Below are 17566 nucleotides of genomic sequence, written 5' to 3' on the forward strand. Positions count from 1 at the left end.
CATCAGTGAACAAAGGAAGTGGTCTACAACACCACTACACACTACGACTTGTGTGCAATCTTGATATCCCTGCAGAGGCCTCTAACACCCATTCACAACACGTGACCCTGTCAAATGTAGAGAAATGTCAAATGTATACTGCTGCAGGATCTCCTTCCCTTCCTCTGTCTGTACTTAAGTGATGCTGTGACCATTGTTGTTTGCAATGGTGTTTCTACATGTTTCCAACAGAGTCAGGGCTGATCCATTAAAAACACATTTGTGGTCTAAAAGCAAAAAAGTTTAGTTTATTTAGTTTTAGGGGTATTACCAGGATTTTAGAAACACTGAGGTCAGTATTTCTAAAATCCCCCACAAGGGGAATTTGATGTCTTCAGTGAGATAATGCTCTCCTTGTTTTCTTAAAGAATGTTGGGTCTCATTCACCAACCTGATACTGCTGAAATATCCACCCATAGAGGGTACGATCTCCATCCTACACTGTTCCAAATGTGCTCAGCCCTGCAACATGAATACACATCAAAACGCATACAAAGGATGTTTGAGTTTAAAGGTTATTTATTGATCAGTAAGGCACAACAGAACGTCAGCAACACTGCTGTCTTCTGAACACATGTAACAGTAAATAATTATTCATGGCTTCACAGTGCAGGGCAGTAGTGTAGGTGAGGGCATACTGTTGTATTTGGAGTTTATTTCTTTTCTCCCGGTGAACACAAAGTGCAGCTGGTGAAGGTACTCGATCATATTCCTGGTTATAGTGATAATGTGAACATCTGTGAATTAGGAAATTCTTCGGATACCAATAAGGATAGAAACGTTTCACATACTATTAAAAAAAAGCAGTTAAGTATGCCAGTTAATATCACCATGTGCACCACATCATATGTGAGTTCCTTAATGGGAATGTCACCGTACAATACTCAGCTGATCAGCAGGAGAGATGCTGCCTCTGTGTGGCTGCTGCATCTCCACATTACTGGTCGAATACGGAGGCATGCGAGTGCCAAACAGATCGCAGTCTTGTACCACCGTCATGTGCTTCAACAGCAAATCAGAATCAGTCCAACTGTCCCAGAGAGAACACATCCGACTGCGTTTATCGACACAACAAAAATACCCTCACTATATATAACTTACAGTTGCTTAAATCTATCTGTATGCAGAAAATTGCATATCAAGGACACCACAAGGATTTCATGACTTTTCCCAGAAAATGTCATCATAAACACCCTGCTACAGCTTTTGTGCACAAGAATAAGGTCACTTCAGTTTAATGCAGTTTAATCCTGGTATGTAACTACCACAACACAAAACAACACCCCTGTATTGCTAAATCTGCAGTGCAGTCATTTTAAAAAGGCACCACACACAAAAAAGTAAATACTCTTTTTCTGCATACTTCTAACCAAACTTATCATAACTGTAGTCAGATGTGAGTGATCAGTGTATCTAAACACTGTATTGTTAAACACACACAGCTTTCATTTCCTTGTTGAGCTGAATGCCAACATACGATTCCTGTCATTCAGAGTACTCTACTAAAGCTGCTGATTATTTGGCAGTGAGTGACGGTTAGAAAAGTCTCCAGTTGTATTGTTTGTAACAGTCCTGGCATGGCCATCTTTACTAATATACTTTTTTTTATATGCTTTGATTTCCATATTTTAGAGAAGAGTTGGGTTTTCAAGTTCAGTCTCTCATTCCTTTCTCCACTTTGACCAATTTTAGAGATTCTCAGTGGCAGTTTTGGCATTTAGGATGACATTTCTGATTGTTGACATTGCAGCGACATCCTCCACTCGTGTCTCCCGGGCCCTTGGAAAGGAGCAGAATAAGAGATGGAAAGATTATTACCGCTTTTATGTAGGAAGAGACAAATATATTCAGTCAGCCTTCCAGAGAATCTCTCAACAGCGTTTCAGCAGACCATTAACGACTGTTGGCTCCTAAATCACTGTCAGAGAAGTAAGAGAAATGAGGAAATATTTCTTACCCCAGGTCCCCAGCGGGGCCCTCTGGTTACCCAACAGATCTCAGTGTGACAGACAGTGCAGCGCAGCCAATCACATCCGTCCCTCTTCTGCACAATGATGCCACACTGGGGACAGTGCATTGCCTCCCCTGATTGCACAAGAGTCTGGAAGGGCCAAAGTGAGCGCAGGATGGAGATGAAGGGAGGACAGAGAGAGATATACAGCTTAGAGGGGATATCTCTTTCTCTTTCCTGGCATACACATGTTGTATGTACATGTATGTATACAACAGGAGCCCGTGGTAGTTCACCTTGAGTAGATGCGTTGTCCTCCTTGCAGCAGAATCATTTATAGCACGGGCTGCAAGATCATCTTGATATTGCTTACAGTTCATTCCCTCATGAATTGCCTGAAGTAGCAGAAACAGAAAAATACTTCTACGTCAGTACAAGACAAACTTCTGTTTTTAAACAAAAGTCAAACTGAGGAGACCAATCCAATTAGAAAGCTGGTCCTACTTTCAGCAGTGGCTTTTTATTATTCACCATCTTTTACAGATTAAATCATCCATGATTAAAGCTTTAAACAGTCTCATGTGTTAACCTGGGGCATACCTGTATATATTTCATACCTTGCAAATAAGGCAGTTGTGTTTCCCACAGACGGGACAGTGGAAGACGTTGACTGTGTCCTCGTACACACACCAGCCCCGACAGTCTGGAGTGGCACAGTGATAGCTGCCCTCACATCGAGACTCTGCCACCGACAGACCTCTCTGCAGCCAGCGCTCGTACTCCTCTGCTGACACCAACTGTGAAGGAGGAAGAGAAAGAAAACAGTCACAGCAAAGCAGCCTGATAACATCTGAGTTAGAAACGCTCCAGCCCTTCATTAATTCTTAGGAGCAGGATGTCAAACTGGCTTGACTGGTCGTCACTTCAAACACATGTTCCTCACAACTCAACTAAACTACTCAACTAAAATCATTGCCTGTCTGACCTGAGTCCTGGTTGGGTCACAGTTTATTGATTAACATGCAGCAGTGGTGTCCATAGTGCTAAACTGTTACATCATCGCAGCTTGAGCAGCCAGACTTTCCACAGGGTGGAGAAGACAAAACACAACAGCCTTGATTTAAATATTCTGATGATTTGAAGATGCTAATATACCAGCTTCTTAAGTTACTGTATCCTAATCTGGTGTTACAGAACAAAGAGGTTCATTGGTACAACTCACCGCTTTGATCTCCCTCTCCTGCAGGGAGCAGGTACAGGAATACGAATCATCTCTGTAGGGACAGGGCACCTCAGGCTCCTCACTCAACATGATGACTGAGCGTAAACACTCTCTGGGCAGACACACACCCACAAACACAAACACAGAACAGTTAGAGTCATCACAAGACAGGTGCTTCTTTCTGCTTTTCTCAGACTTTGGCTAAAAATAAATAAAACTGCATTAAATGGACAGAATTTACTTAAAGGGATAGTTCAACATTTTGGCAAATTGGCCCATTGCCATAATCCCTAAAGTTTTAGCAGTAGGTGCATTACCTTTATTTTTCGGTGCAAGCTACTTTTAGAACGGCGGAGCAGAGCCACAAGCTGCTCAGAGCTATGCTACAGAGGCTCATGGGATTTCTTGGTTTCCCTCCAAACTCATCAAATATGCAATCCAACAACTCCAAAACGCTCTTGTGGGCAAGTTGTGACCTGCACATTCACCACGCTATGAGATAATAACGCAATGTTACGAGACAGAGTTGTTTTCAAGGCAGATGCAGAGACAGCTTGCTGAAAAACTGCTCCTGGAGGCAACGTGCATCAGCGGTTTTGCATAAATTTACCTCAAAAACAACTCAGTCTTGTAACGTTTCATTATTATCTCATAGTGTGGTGAATGTGCAGGTCACAACTTGTCCAGGAGAGCGTTTTGGAGCTGGTGGATTGTGTATTTGATGAGTGTGATGAGGGAAACCAAGAAATCCCATTAGCCTCTGTAGCGTAGCTCTGCTCTGCTGCTCTAAAAATAGCCTGCACCGACAATTAAAGGTAACAAACCTACTGCTATGACTATAGAGATTATGGCAATGGGCCAATTTGTCAAAATGTTGAACTATCCCTTTAACATTTTAGTAAATTATGATCACCAGTATTGACACTCTTTCCATTTTTTTTCCTATAAGATTCCCCCTAACCCTTTGACTCTCACCTGCAGAAGCAGTGGAGACACTCCCTCAGCAGAACGCCCTCTCCAGGCTGCAGGTCCACGTAGCAGATCCTACAGTCCACAGGCTCTGGGTTGGGCACCAGATCCTGGCCGTCCATCATCACCAGCCGAGCAAAATTCTCCCTGCGCTCCTCTTCTCTTGCCTGAGACAAGGAGTGGTGTTTTTTGGGGAGGTTAAAGGTACATTTCATAAACAATTTCCCTAAATGTTTTATTTATACCCACACACACACTTACAGGCATGCTGATACATGCAGACACACTGTTGTGTATAAACATTTTATTGTCTGTTTCAGAGTATATACAATTAAACAGTGCAAATTTAACAACTTTTACATTCAACTGAGTGGCACCCTCTGTCAATAAAATAGCCACTTGATGTAAAAGGTCAACAGTGATCATGATTATCCAGCTGGCTTGGTCAATACAAAGAATATAATCAATTCTGAGTCTTATCATCAAAGCCTGAACAGCAAACACATTCATTCTTATATGTCTGTAATGAAAAATCTCTCTGACTAAATGCAAATAGTGGCCCGAGAGGATCGATATCAATCTTCTCTGGCTATAACAGTGTTTTCACATTTTCATAAAATGTGAAATCTATGTTCTCATACAGTTTCATTACGGTAGGAACAACATGCAAAACACTGGAGACGGGATGCACCATCGCTCATATTGCTTATTTGGCCAATACTTGGCGGAAATAAGGCGTCAACAGTCTGCAGTGGAATCTGTGCATCTCAAATGAGTCTACATTCAACTTCATAATAGAAATAACAGTACCATATGCTTTCAATTCAAGCATATCTGTAGACATGCATGGAGACATAAGCTTGTGCATGATGAATTCTTTTGTAATCTAACAGCGAGTGTTTCAAGAGTGCAACAAAATTGGTGCTACAAGTGCAACATGAATGGACATGGAGTGTGAGTGTGTGCCTGTGTCTGTGTGTGTTCAGTAGTCCTGGTCCAGGTTATACAGGAGTGAGTTGTTTTGAGCCCCAGCACTCCTCAGCGCCTCTCTTCTCCCTTTCTCCTTCAAAAAGACAGAGACAGAAGAGAAGAGAGTCAACCTGAGAGAGCCTGAGAGTTTGAATTCAAATGTAAATGCCTTCATACCTCCCTCTTTTTGGTTCAATTTGAAATCTCCATCCTATGCACCCCCTTTCCCACAAAATACTATTTGATCACTAAACGGTACACCCCTTTTAAATTTTCATATTCAGCAGAGTGTTGGTTCAAGCAGTTATCAATCTATCCCCTGAAGCCAAAATACAGGTGTATGTGTAAGACAGTGGGTGCGTAGTGTGCTGAGTTGTGTGTGTATTTCCTACCTGCTGGTACTGTCTGATAGCCTCCTTCTCCTGCTGGATGCGTCTGAGCTCCAGTGCATCGGGTCGGTATCCCCCCGGGATGATGTAGTTCTCAGGTCGGTTTGTGCTGCAGATCTCACAACCAGGCCGAGTCGGTTTGTTAATGTAAGTGCAAGAGGGGCAGGACCAACCCTGAAACACACATTAGTACGTCACTTTCATTGTTTTTTTTGTGTGTGTGGGTGTGGAATAGCACTACAGGCACATTATAGTTTATCAAAGGATTATCAAAAGGTATATTTTATCAAAGCATTGACAACATAGAATGAAGAAACACTTGGACATACCGCAATTTCATACTACCATGAATTGGTATACCTGAGAGGAAGACGTGCTGGGGCTCAGAGCTTCATTGAGTTGCGGCATCTCTAGGTTGATAAGGTCTCTGATCTCGCCAATGTTTCCTCTCTCCGACCCACCTGAAACATTTGTGTGCTCATTAAACCATCATTCATTACGTGCGAGTGTGTTTCTATCTGTACGGGTTACATAACTTTTGATACACGCGATGTACGCAAGTGCGAACACCTCCCACAGATGTTACCACTATCTGCTCTGCTGACCTTCTTTATTAGGTCTAAGTGAAACAACACACTCAAAAGTCATACATCATTTTGAGTAACATTAGAGCATTACATTTAAAAAGGTTAAGCACATTTCAGTTCTGCTTAGTTTCCATTACTATGTATGGTTAGGTTACAGTAAGTTAAAATATAGATGACATGGTCTATTTGGTATTTTGATACACTACAGACTGTAGTGCTATAAAGTCATGCTGGGATAACATATTGTAACAATACATTTGACTAGACTGTATTCTGCAGTCAGACAGGTCAGCTCATATATCATATTTGATGTATATATGAATATTGTGACAAAATGCAAATAAAAACCTTAAAATATATGGATATTATGACTAAAAATGACAAATGTAGTACATTATGAAATTACAAAAGGCCATTGAATTAAACTGTATACCGTCAAATCATATGTATAGTACAGTATTCCTCTAACAGCGCTTTTCTGTGAATCCTTCGCACCAACAAGAGTTTGATTACCATAATAAAGAGTATTATAGTAAGTTTGAAGGTGCATCAATCAATCCCTTGATTCAACACCCTTACTCACAAGTGCTGCTGCCGGTATTGAGCCGAGGGGGCAGGGTGGTGTATGGCCTCCGGTCCTGAGATGAGGGGCCGTTTGCAGAGGTAGAGGGGAGAGGAGAGGCGGTGAGCGACAGAGATGAAGGGCTGAGGAGAAGGGCACTCTCCTGGTCCTGCTGGAGGACCTGGAGCGTCAAGCGAGCATGACGGGCCGATAGGAGGTACAAGAAGGCGGTGTCACCGTCCTGACGAACGCCATACGAGGCGAGAGAACGCTGGTTGGTGCACAAGCACTGACCAATCACCCAGCGCTGCACCCGCGGGTGAAAACCGTATTCAAGAAACATCTGGGGGGAAGAAATGAAAGGAAGCAAACAGGAGAGAAAGTGAAACAGAGAAATTATTAGGCGGGATATTAGCAGTATTAGAAAAAAAGGAAGAGGAACGTGGTCAAACTAACCTGCTGTTTGAGCGCTGCGGTCGTCATATGTGGGAGAACTTTCACAGTAACACAACAGGATGAGGAAGAGTCTTCAACTACAACAGCCAAACTGTTAAATAAATTGAAATATAAGCCATCAGTCAAAATCTATATAATAACTTAGATCCCATTTCTGAGCATCAATCATATTTATAAATCATAAATTATGTTCCTACTTGATTTCAGTGTCTTCATATTCTCTGGTCAAGGGCTTAATCTTGAGCGCAGCATTTTGTCTGGCGAGTGTGACAGCAATGGCAGAAGCAGACTGCATGTCACCTGCTTCTATGGCTCGGGTCAACTCTATGCAGTTATCCTCTACAGATGGATACACACAGAAATGCACAAAGAGACACAGACAAGCCCACGCAGGTGAACATACAGGATGTTTGAGCAAAGAGCCACTATGGAGCTAAAAATGGTGCAATGAATGAGTAAAATGATGGAACAAATGACTACATTAGTTACATCATATCCAAAAAAATACATAAACATAAAATATTCTGCATGAACAGGAAGATGCTCAGTGTACACACCTTTTCGTTGCAAAGCCAACGTGTTCTGAAGATGAAGATCATCCATCTGAGAACCATTATCTTTAGGGGCTGCAGCCAAAGAAGAAAGGTGAAATCCAGACAAAGGCATTAGATACAAAAGGCAAGAAACATTCAGCTTTTCAGCTCCAGCTCTGTCTTCACTTATAAAGTGTTAAAATGAGATCTGTTGAAAGAGAAACTCTGTGTGGGTTGCCACAGGGGTAATTTGTCTATTGGCACTTCCACATCATTTACAGCAGCTTAGATGTCTGACGGGAAAGTTAGTCCGCCCCAAAAAGACCACTTCTCCGTGGCTTAGAAGTAGTATTTTACTATCCTCGCTGAGTGGGAAGGAAATATAGTCCTTTATGCATGTCCTACATCTATTTTAAGGTCTCTTCTCAGCTGGTTAAGCCCCATTTACCTACACGGGGAGATTCCCAGGGGAGGTTCCCACATCAGCACTTTCTGCTATATTAAGATAGCTGAAAAATAAGGGCCTAGGTTTGTATTACAGCTACAGCTGCTGACTTCAATAGCTGCCCATAGCTGTAAACTACACAGTTGTGTATTACTACCGTTACTATATTTCCCAATAGTTGTCATAAAAGGTCGTTTTAGCATTCAACAACAATCATATTTTGGTTTTTTTGTTTCTTTTTCTTTAGTGCTTGCACACACATGAATATGCCAAAAAGAAAATATTATATAAGACCAATTTACTGAAATTCCCTGAAAGCAAGAATGTGAAGTTTAGTTCCAGTGGTTGAGACTGACGCTAGCGATGTTACCAAGCACTGAACAGGCCAGTGAAAAGCTCTTCTGTTCAGATGAATCAAGGGCTAAATGGTCTGATACATCAAGCTCATTTCACACAAAACAAAGTTCACTACAGGGCAAAATAATTCCACCACTAACAGAAAACATGTCCAACAACATTTGTTAAAAGGGTTTGAAAGTGTTGACATGACCCTGTTGCCGACATCTGCTTCTACGGCTGCTCGCCAATGTTAATGTGAGTGCTTGGTAAGACAGGTGACTGACCTCTATGTGCTTCTCTCAGTGATGACATCATCACGGTAGCCCACTCATTGGCCTCCTGCTCGCAGCGGAAGTTAAAGCTGATGCGGTCATGTGGCGGTGCTGCCAAACTTAGCTCATGGCACTTAGGTGACTTCACCTCATAGTGTACTGTTCTCAGATCGAACTCAGCGATGGTCTGGAAGAAGAGGAAGAGACAGTGAGAATGAAAGGGGATGACGTAGGGCGAAATAGGGAAGATGAATCATGGCTTACGTTATTCCGAAATGACAACTAGGTGAATCACAGCATGTGCGCACATTGGTAAATTGGTAAATCCATAATTTTGTTATTCCATTATACTGTTACAAACTCAAACATAGGCATGCATAATTAGATAATGTGATTTAGAAAGTACAAAACACAGCAGGATGGATGTGAATTAGTTAAAAAAATACAATTAGGAAAAATACAACAGGAAACGATAAAGCTTTGCATGGAACTTTCCCAAGCCGCTGACTTGCAACAACGCATCATACTGAGAGATGTGAGAGATATTTTCCACCCCCGAGTGCGGACTAACTATTCAAAATGCTTTTAGAGGAAAAAGACAAAAAAAAAGGAAGACAAAGTCCTTTTTCCAAAATCACAATTTAAAACTGCTCACGTTTATAATGTAGCATGTTGTACTACAACAGTTTCAGTATGGTGTGCTGAGTAATAACTAACGTGTGTTTTGGACCAATTGAGTTCAGAACTGGTGCGTTTGTGTGTATGTATATTTTCTACATATCAGGGCCCTTGGAGCTTCAAGGACTCCTCAGGAATCTGGGTGCTGGTAAACACAGTGGCCTAGACCCCTTGTCCTGTCAACCAACAGTTTCTCAAAACTCCAGGGTCAGGAACCTCTAAGTGCTCAGATGGTTGATGTATTCTTTCTTCTTTGTTATTTTAATGTAAAACACTGGACAGCTATACCTCCTACTTTCTGTAAAAATGTTCATATAACGACAAACAAATAAGCCTGTGAATATTCTCATTTGTCCAGGTCATCGTTATTTAAATCGAACGCAACTGGACTTGGTTATTTGTCTAGGAAGACGTTTCACCTCTCATCCAAGAGGGTTCATATTAAATAAGTAAATAAGAAAGAAAAAGAAAAAAATCTAGTCAGTGTAAAGATGGTGTAGCTCCTATTTTTTTTATTAGTATTAGGCTATGCATATGCCACAAGTGTGGTGAAAAACTTATCACAAACTACAACAGAGAAGAGATGAGATTTAAGAAAATGTGAATACAAAACATGGCCTAATAAAGCTGCTAATCTTGCGCAATTTGGAAAACAGGGAGCACACAAAAGTCAACATGAGGGGTAAAGAGCACAGGGGTCACGACGAGTGTTCATGGCCCCTTCTTTTATACCATGGGGCCTCTTTACTATTGGATGCAACCACCACCAGTGCTATATATAAACTTTGGGTTTATTCCACCAATTGTCACACAGCAACCACGGGGTCTAGATATCTATCAATAATGTAAGGTATTTCATCATACGGAGTGTTTGTTTGAGACTCACACCCCAACATGCACTGTACTAGCGGCCGTGAACTCACCACACTCCGGCCAGTCCCGCTGCTGTCTTGGAGCGACAGGCGGAATTCCCCGGATTTCCCCGGGTCCATGCTGAGCTGCAGGCGGAGTGACTCATCGCCTGCCCCCGGAAGACACAGCGGCCGTATACCGGAGTGGCACACCGACACCCGAACCGAAATGAGGACGGTTTGGCAGCCGCCGGGTTGTTGTGACTGCGAGGCCCCGTAGTTACCGGCGGCGGCGGGGAGAGCAGCAGCGGACTGCTCCGGTGGTGTAGCGCTGCCAGGGGCGTAAGTCCAACCGCCTGAACTCAGCGACATCCTGCTGCCAACCACACACTCATGTAGAAAACAAACACATACACGGGGTCCGCCGCTGGGTTGTGTGTGTGTTTACCTCTTCGCACGCACACGTCGGTCTCCTTGCCCGTCTTCTTCTTCACATTGTAACTCGATGTTAGATATTTTATTGGCTCCACTTGACAACAGGAAGCAAGTGCGTGTTACAGTCTGACAACTGTTTGGAGCGACTTCAAAAAAAAAAAAAAAAAAAAAAAAGCCACAGCACAGAGGTTTCACTTCTCTCCTGTTCCGTTTTCGCTAATGCTCCGTCTCAGGTAGATTTAGTGTTTCTTTCTTCATGCCGGGGAAGTAAAAGTATCCACCGAGACATCCCGTATCTCCCCACTGCCAAGGTTACCGAAGCAGATTGATACTAGTAACGCTAAAGTGTTTATGTGCGTACGCTTTCACTCCGCAGTGCGCATGCGTCGGCAAGAAGCTGACGTATGCTGTTGTAATATTTATGATTTTTTTTTTTTTTAAATAACCCTCGTGAGTTGCCTTAGTTCACATGTTAGCTGACCTAATAATTATGGAAAGAAATATATAGGCTACATTTGACGCATATATGATGTTTATAAAAATGAACGTTTTAAGTCTGTGGCTTCAGTGCAATGCAGTTTGTAAATCTTGTACTGATGTAAACAGTTTGAGCATGTGCATCTATTTATTTGACCACAAAGGGGCAGCAAGGGACCCCATATTAAAAAAACCTAAATGAAACAAGTGCTTATACATTGTGGTATTGCTACTTTGATTTTTAAGTTTTAAAAAAAAAAGAAGAAAAGGAAAGAAAAGAAAATCTTGTGTCCTCCTTATGAAAACTATGCTCAAATCTTGTAACCTTTCTTTTTTTAAATCAATTTTTATAGCCTTGGCACCATTGCCATTCATCTTTCATAATAAAACCTAAAGCTTTTAATATCAAAATATCAAACACATTAAACCTCCTACCTATTTACTAACTAAACAATGTTACTCATCATTTTACACAACAAGGGCAAACAAGACTAATGAAGCATTTCCAGTCAAAAAAACAAAACAAAAACATGACCCCAGACTTTCAAATTCACTGCAACAAAAACTAAATGTCGGACACAGGAGCAGTATGATCTGCATTAGGTGTAACACAAGATTTAACAGGACTTTGTGTACTTTGAAAACCCATCATGTAAGTATGCTCTCATACACTATTCATTCTTAGTTCTCAGAAAAAGTAACCTCTGATAGGCTACAAACTTATTATAATTGTATTGTTGACATAGCCTTTTCTACAGCAGACAGTGACCTAAAAAAAGCACTAGCATTAATTGGCTGTTGTCACTGTCATTATTTTCACTTGCACTTCTCTTATTCTGTATTTGAAATACACAGTGCACTTCCCTTCCCTCCTTCCACTTTTTTGAGGGTGGGGAAGGTACAGTTGTGTAGGACTGTAAACAGATAGGCTACGTGACTGATATCCGACCCAGGTGGGACTTGAACCCACAATCCCCAGCTCCGGAGGCTGATGCCTTATCCATTAGGCCACTGGGCCACACTTAATCAAAATCATTAATGTGTTTTCATCTCATCATATCTTCTTAGCTGCTGATAGATTGTTATATTGTTGTATCCACAGTAGATATTTTAAAGTCTACCATACTGAATCTTTACATCATGATTAAATTCTCAGCAAAGCAGCACACTCTCAATCTCTGTAGCTGCAGAGATGTATGATTTGTATTGTGAAGCATTCTTGTTTGGGTTACTAGTAAAATTGCCATTCATACACTTTTGTTCTCAATGAAAGCTTAGCAGGAAATGTCGTCACTGAAGCTGACTATCCCTTATTTTTAGGAGGGAGGGTTAAACCAACATGGTCAATGAACGTCCCAGCCCACACATTGTGTTGTAGGTCACGAATTGTTAGGCAATTAACAAAATATACTGTAGCACAATAGAGGAATGATTTAGATCGCAAAGCTGAGCTGGGTCAAGCTGTTAATCAGTCTGCAAGCGGGGTTTTTCTCAATCAATACAGCATTTCTTAGAGCGCTGATGTCTCACGATACCAAGGAAATCTCCTCTTTAAACTTTATAGATCTTGTCACTGTGGTTTTTATGAATGGAAACCTTAGTTATTACTTAAAACAATAGTATTGCACATCAAATGTCAAAGAATTTATACGTATGTTGTGATCCTCTGTGGCTCCATTCACAGGCACGATGAAGCCATTCAGTCAGGTGCAACTGGAACCATGAAGAGTGAGGAATTTAATCACATGTTGGATAAGGATAAATGACGTCACTATACATTATAGATCAGCACCTGAGCATGCTTTCTGTGCTCTTTATTTTAGATTTATTCAGAAATGCGCTCATGTGTAACACCAGCATGGCCCTATGAATTGTTCCTGAGTGCACCCACGCTCCCTGTGTGTGACATCTGGAGACAACAAATCACAAACGTTGTTTTCAAATAACCTCTGTCTTAAATCAAATCTGCTTTATATTTACGGGTGTTTCTGTATTGTGGTGTGATTACACATCCTGGGGTAGTCATCTTCTCATTATTGCAGCCATGCTCTGAATCATACAATCTGATCTTGGCGTGTGACAAATTATGGCTGCCCAAATCTGTGGAGCAGAACCAAAGTGCTTCCCCAGGGCGATGCTCTGTGCACATGCACATGATATCCTCCTAATATATTGTATAGCTATGTATGAGGGTATTGCAGCCTAACCATTTATTGATCAAATGATTAACTGATTTGTTAAAAGATCGCTTTAGCACTACATCGTATCAAGAATGTATTAATTTGGTTTTCTACTCATGGATTTCCAGAATGAACAAGCCTGTAATCTTTCACCAAATGATATCTTAGTGTAAACTGCATGGTTTCACTTTGAATAGCATTGTAGGATGCGTCTTGACCTTTAGAGTCGTTGTTTTGGGGCTGAAGGCGACTTTACACCTGAGTATGCTTAATTGGGTGAAGCTCTTCACACCTTAACCTCTCACTTGTGACTCACTGCTGTCAGCTCCCTGGTGAGAGGAACATTTAGGTTACTATGGACGTGATTGTTCCAGCAACACTGAGCCCTACTGTTGTATTTGATACCAAACTCATCTCATGTTCTTTGAAGAGAAAGTGAAAAATGCTGCCAAAAATGAGCTGTTTGCATTTATTTTTGGAGCCAGTTGTTATTATTATTATTGGTCCAGGCATTGGCATGAGTCTGCTCAAGAATACACTGAGGTTTTTGCAGTAGCTGACTGGGTCCTGCCCGGTCCCCTGTAATCAAGCTGATTGATGAAAGACTCATCAAAAACCACCCACCACACAGTCACTGTCTGACAGACCTACTTGAACTGGTGGGTCTCCCCATGTTCACTGATTTAAACTGGTCCGCATGCCATCCACCTCCTGATGGATTGCTGTGCTACGTGACAGATATCAGGAAAAGTCCTAAACCAGACCTCCTCTGTCACAGGGATGAGGGGGGGTGGGGTAAAGAGTGGGAGGAGGGGAGGAGGTGGGGGGACGGGGGGCTGAGTGATGCATCCTGTAGTCTGGGATCACTGTGTGTGACTGACGTTCTTGATTCATCATTCAACAAGCTCGCGGGCAGCATGGATATATAAGCTGGAGCACACCTGCTCAACAATAACGACTTTAGACCTCGGCCAACTGACCTCAGCCTGTTACCAAAGTGCAGGGTAAGAGGCTGCTGTTTGCAGATTACATTTTATTTATGTATATTTAGGGCTGGATACATTCACTTTGGTGAGCGCATGATAACGAGGACTCCTTAGGTTGCCTGTTTAGACAATTATCTTATGATCTGTGAAGACTCCAGATAGATTTGTGTTAACTAGATGTGTGATTGCATCATTAAAATAGTGAATAATTGGAGATTGATATAGTAAGCTATGATGTTTATGTATTTCTTTTCTTTTCTTTTTCTCATAAAAAAAGTTTAACTATTTACAGTGAAGTAGTTTTTCTGTGTTTTTTTAATGTAAGTTTATAGTAAACTTGGCTGACCTGGAGATATTTTTGATCTTTAACTATTCCAGTTTCTTCAGGCTTTCTTCTCTGTTCTGCGTGGAGTGCCCTCCAACAGTGAGTGATATTTTACTGACCGGCGTCCCATTGTCCTCTGCAGTGCCTTGAGTGACTCCACAGCATGCTGCCTGGGAGAGTGGCTGATGTCCGGCACTGCGTCCTGACGAGCCGCTGGCTGCCTGCAGCTCTGGCTCTGCTGCTCCTCCTCTCCTCCAGCTTCAGCAGCGCTCACAGCACCACGGTGGAGCACGACTTCCACATTGTTCACAATGTCGACAACAGAAGTAAGACCTTTTTCCCTGCTTTTTTATATGCTGAAGTATATGCTTGTTTTTTGTTGTTATAATCTGCTGAATTGTCACAAACTTTAACATTAAGGACATCCACTAAGCATGATGATATGTATAGAAAGTTTATATTGATCTTCTCTTATTTCAAACTTGACATTAGATTTGAAAATTGTTGTCAACAGGTTACAAAAATCTCTCTTAATCTAAAGGGAGCATTAGATGCATCTTGGTATTATTAGACTAGGTAATTTGTGTTACACTTTAACCAATAATATATACCATCATTTAACGTGCTATGCATCATATTTTCGGCATTTCACAAAAACTTTGTATTGATTGTATTAATTGCCATTTAGAAATAGCTAATAGAACTATATTTAAAGGTATATATTTATATAATAATTGATTTAGACTGATTGCAAACAGGTTAAAATGTTAATGCTGGTTTTGACTCTGCTCACACACAGCAGACTACTATATACACTATCCTTTTACTTTGTACATTGCAAAATATTCAAAGAAATAGTACAACACTTGAACATTAGTGTTTTTTCAGGATCTTATTCTGATTTAAATGAATGAATGGAAGATAAATTACGGGAGGAAAAACATGTAATTTCTCCATATAAATGTCCTTGGAGCATCAAATGAGCTGAGAAAATAAACTAACATAATATTCTTCGTGATTTATGTTGAGAAGAATCTATACAAATTATTATTACAGTTATCTTCAGGGCTATAAAATGTACCTGCTAATGGGAGGTCATCATAAAATCTGTGTATTTGGCAGTAATATTAGTCTGATTGTCACTTACTGAGACCAAAACATCTCTGTGAACATGATGCTGATGGTGTCCTTGTGTGTGGTCGTGGTCCAGGTCCAGAGATAGATCCATACTGGTACGTGGGCCGTGGGGTGAGACCCATCGGGCGCTTTGGGAAGAGGCACAGTGGCGTGGAGGGGATGCAGCCTGTGGTCAGGACGCTGGCGCTGCTCCTCGACAGCTTCAGAAACAAGGGGGATCTCGAGAAAGTGCTGGATGGGGAAGACGGGGACTGGTTACCATGACAGCAAGCCCTCCTCCTCCTCCATCAACAAACGCTTTGTGTCTTTATTTTTGATCTTGATTAAGATTATTTCGTCTTTTCCTCTTAACTGTATTTCTCTCTGGTGTCTGTTCTGAGGTCTTTGTTGAAAGGATCCTTGGTAAAATCCTTCTTCCTTCCCCAAATGTATCTGTAAATAAAAATGTATTCTATATTGATTAATAAACAAGGGTGTTATGATTATATGTATTGATCCCCTTCCTGTATGTAGAGGTGCATGTGGGCAAAGATTCCCTTTCAAGAGAGGGAGCTTTACTTTTGAAATTTTATTCATTTCATTATACATTTTTTTTCTCAGAGTACTGTGGCACATAGAGAATCTGTATTTTTTGCACGTTTATATTTTCCCCAACATGTCATATGGATTGCAACAAACAATTGCACATAAAAGTGAATGGCCCACCTGTGGAGCTGTGCACAGTGAACCTCTTCATATTCATCCACACTGGATTTAAACAGGAACGAAAGTGATATTGTTTTTTTTTTATCTGTGTAGATCTCATTACTCCTGATTATCTGGGACACAGTCACAGTAGAAACTTAGATTTCCTGTGTGAATCCAGCCGTACAAGTCATGACAATTATACATAGTCTCTGCACACAACACTGAAAAATTGGTCAACTATGATTGGGCAATACACACATTATTCTATATCATATCCATCTTTTCACACATATACACATATTAACAAATTCTGGGATGAGATAATATATATATATATATGCTTTTTTCAGTTCTTTTTTTTCTTTTTTCCCCCGTTTTTCTTACAAAAATACAGGACACTGATGATTGGACCCTTGTGGCTGTGCTTCTCATGGGAATTTTTTACATCAATTTGATAAAACCAGAAACATGCTTTTTATACATCGACACCTCTGGAGAACAAGATTGACAAAAGTACAGGATCAGTGTGCAAAACCAGAGATGTGAAAGGCTGGGATGAAAAGGTCACTAATAGAGGGGGCAGAGCATTCATACAGAAGATCATCACACCTTTTTAATCCAAGCAGTCCAACAAGGAACAGCTACCCGTGCTCTTTAGCTGTAGCCAAAGCGAAAGACTTTGACAACTATGTGCATGGCTAAAATGATATTCAAATAAATGTAAGTGGTCACAGAGACAAAGTAAAAGAACCCAAAATAATGAAAGGCAGTATTCTCAAATCTAGCGTTTAAGAAGTACAAACACAGTACGAACCACACCGGCCGCTCCTAAAATGCCTTGTTGTCACCTGTGTTTCTGTAGCATTTACCATCGTCATTACCAGCAGAATATCAAATGGTAAATGCAGACGTACACTGAAAGCACTTTGAGTCATCACATATGATAGGCATGACTTGAGGAGGGCTCATTTGCGGAGAGAATAAAGCCTTTAATTTTGCAATAGTACTTATTTCAGTGGTATTGCATAAAAACGTTTGTTAAGTACAAAAATAAATTGCTTGTAACAAAATCATGGT

General features: G+C 41.1%; 2 protein-coding genes and 1 non-coding gene across 4 annotated transcripts; 1 reads left to right on the forward strand and 2 right to left on the reverse strand.

Annotated features, from left to right (window-relative positions):
- Window positions 1–540: 540 nt before the first annotated feature.
- Window positions 541–11064, reverse strand: shrprbck1r (sharpin and rbck1 related). Of its 2 annotated transcripts, none has more exons than XM_085764083.1 (14): window positions 10335–11064; window positions 8746–8920; window positions 7702–7770; window positions 7342–7483; window positions 7145–7235; window positions 6710–7031; window positions 5900–6000; window positions 5543–5713; window positions 4188–4348; window positions 3213–3324; window positions 2608–2787; window positions 2287–2385; window positions 1997–2140; window positions 541–1818 (listed from the first exon to the last, which is right to left on the reverse strand). In XM_085764083.1, exons 1-14 carry the CDS (start codon window positions 10632–10634, stop codon window positions 1738–1740), a joined length of 2148 nt encoding a protein of 715 aa, XP_085620209.1. In that variant the 5' UTR covers window positions 10635–11064; the 3' UTR covers window positions 541–1737. The 2 variants fall into 2 exon arrangements, with proteins under 2 accessions (XP_085620209.1, XP_085620210.1); XM_085764084.1 differs by having other exon boundaries at window positions 10338–10880.
- On the forward strand, window positions 10540–16287 carry prlh2 (prolactin releasing hormone 2). Its single transcript, XM_085764085.1, has 4 exons — window positions 10540–10604; window positions 14260–14358; window positions 14808–14991; window positions 15876–16287. The coding sequence occupies exons 3-4, from the start codon at window positions 14829–14831 to the stop codon at window positions 16064–16066; spliced, it is 354 nt and encodes a 117-aa protein (XP_085620211.1). The 5' UTR covers window positions 10540–10604; window positions 14260–14358; window positions 14808–14828; the 3' UTR covers window positions 16067–16287.
- On the reverse strand, window positions 12120–12192 carry trnar-ccg (transfer RNA arginine (anticodon CCG)). Its single transcript has one exon. It is a non-coding gene; the product is annotated as a tRNA-Arg (tRNA).
- Window positions 16288–17566: the final 1279 nt, after the last annotated feature.

The sequence above is a fragment of the Trachurus japonicus genome, chromosome 20, assembly GCF_045865225.1.
Source record: "Trachurus japonicus isolate A0001 chromosome 20, Traja_1.0".
Classification (NCBI taxonomy): Eukaryota; Metazoa; Chordata; class Actinopteri; order Carangiformes; family Carangidae; genus Trachurus; species Trachurus japonicus.

Bases quoted from the DNA above. Each gene is read 5' to 3' on its own strand.
- shrprbck1r (XM_085764083.1), bottom strand. From the start codon at position 10,634: ATGTCGCTGAGTTCAGGCGGTTGGACTTACGCCCCTGGCAGCGCTACA. The intron at 7,032-7,144 runs GTTAGTTTGACC...TCTTCCCCCCAG, and splicing joins CCGCAGCGCTCAAACAGCAG to ATGTTTCTTGAATACGGTTT. The intron at 5,714-5,899 runs GTATACCAATTC...TGTGTGTTTCAG, and splicing joins CCAGCACGTCTTCCTCTCAG to GGTTGGTCCTGCCCCTCTTG.
- prlh2 (XM_085764085.1), top strand. From the start codon at position 14,829: ATGCTGCCTGGGAGAGTGGCTGATGTCCGGCACTGCGTCCTGACGAGC. The intron at 14,992-15,875 runs GTAAGACCTTTT...GTCGTGGTCCAG, and splicing joins TCACAATGTCGACAACAGAA to GTCCAGAGATAGATCCATAC.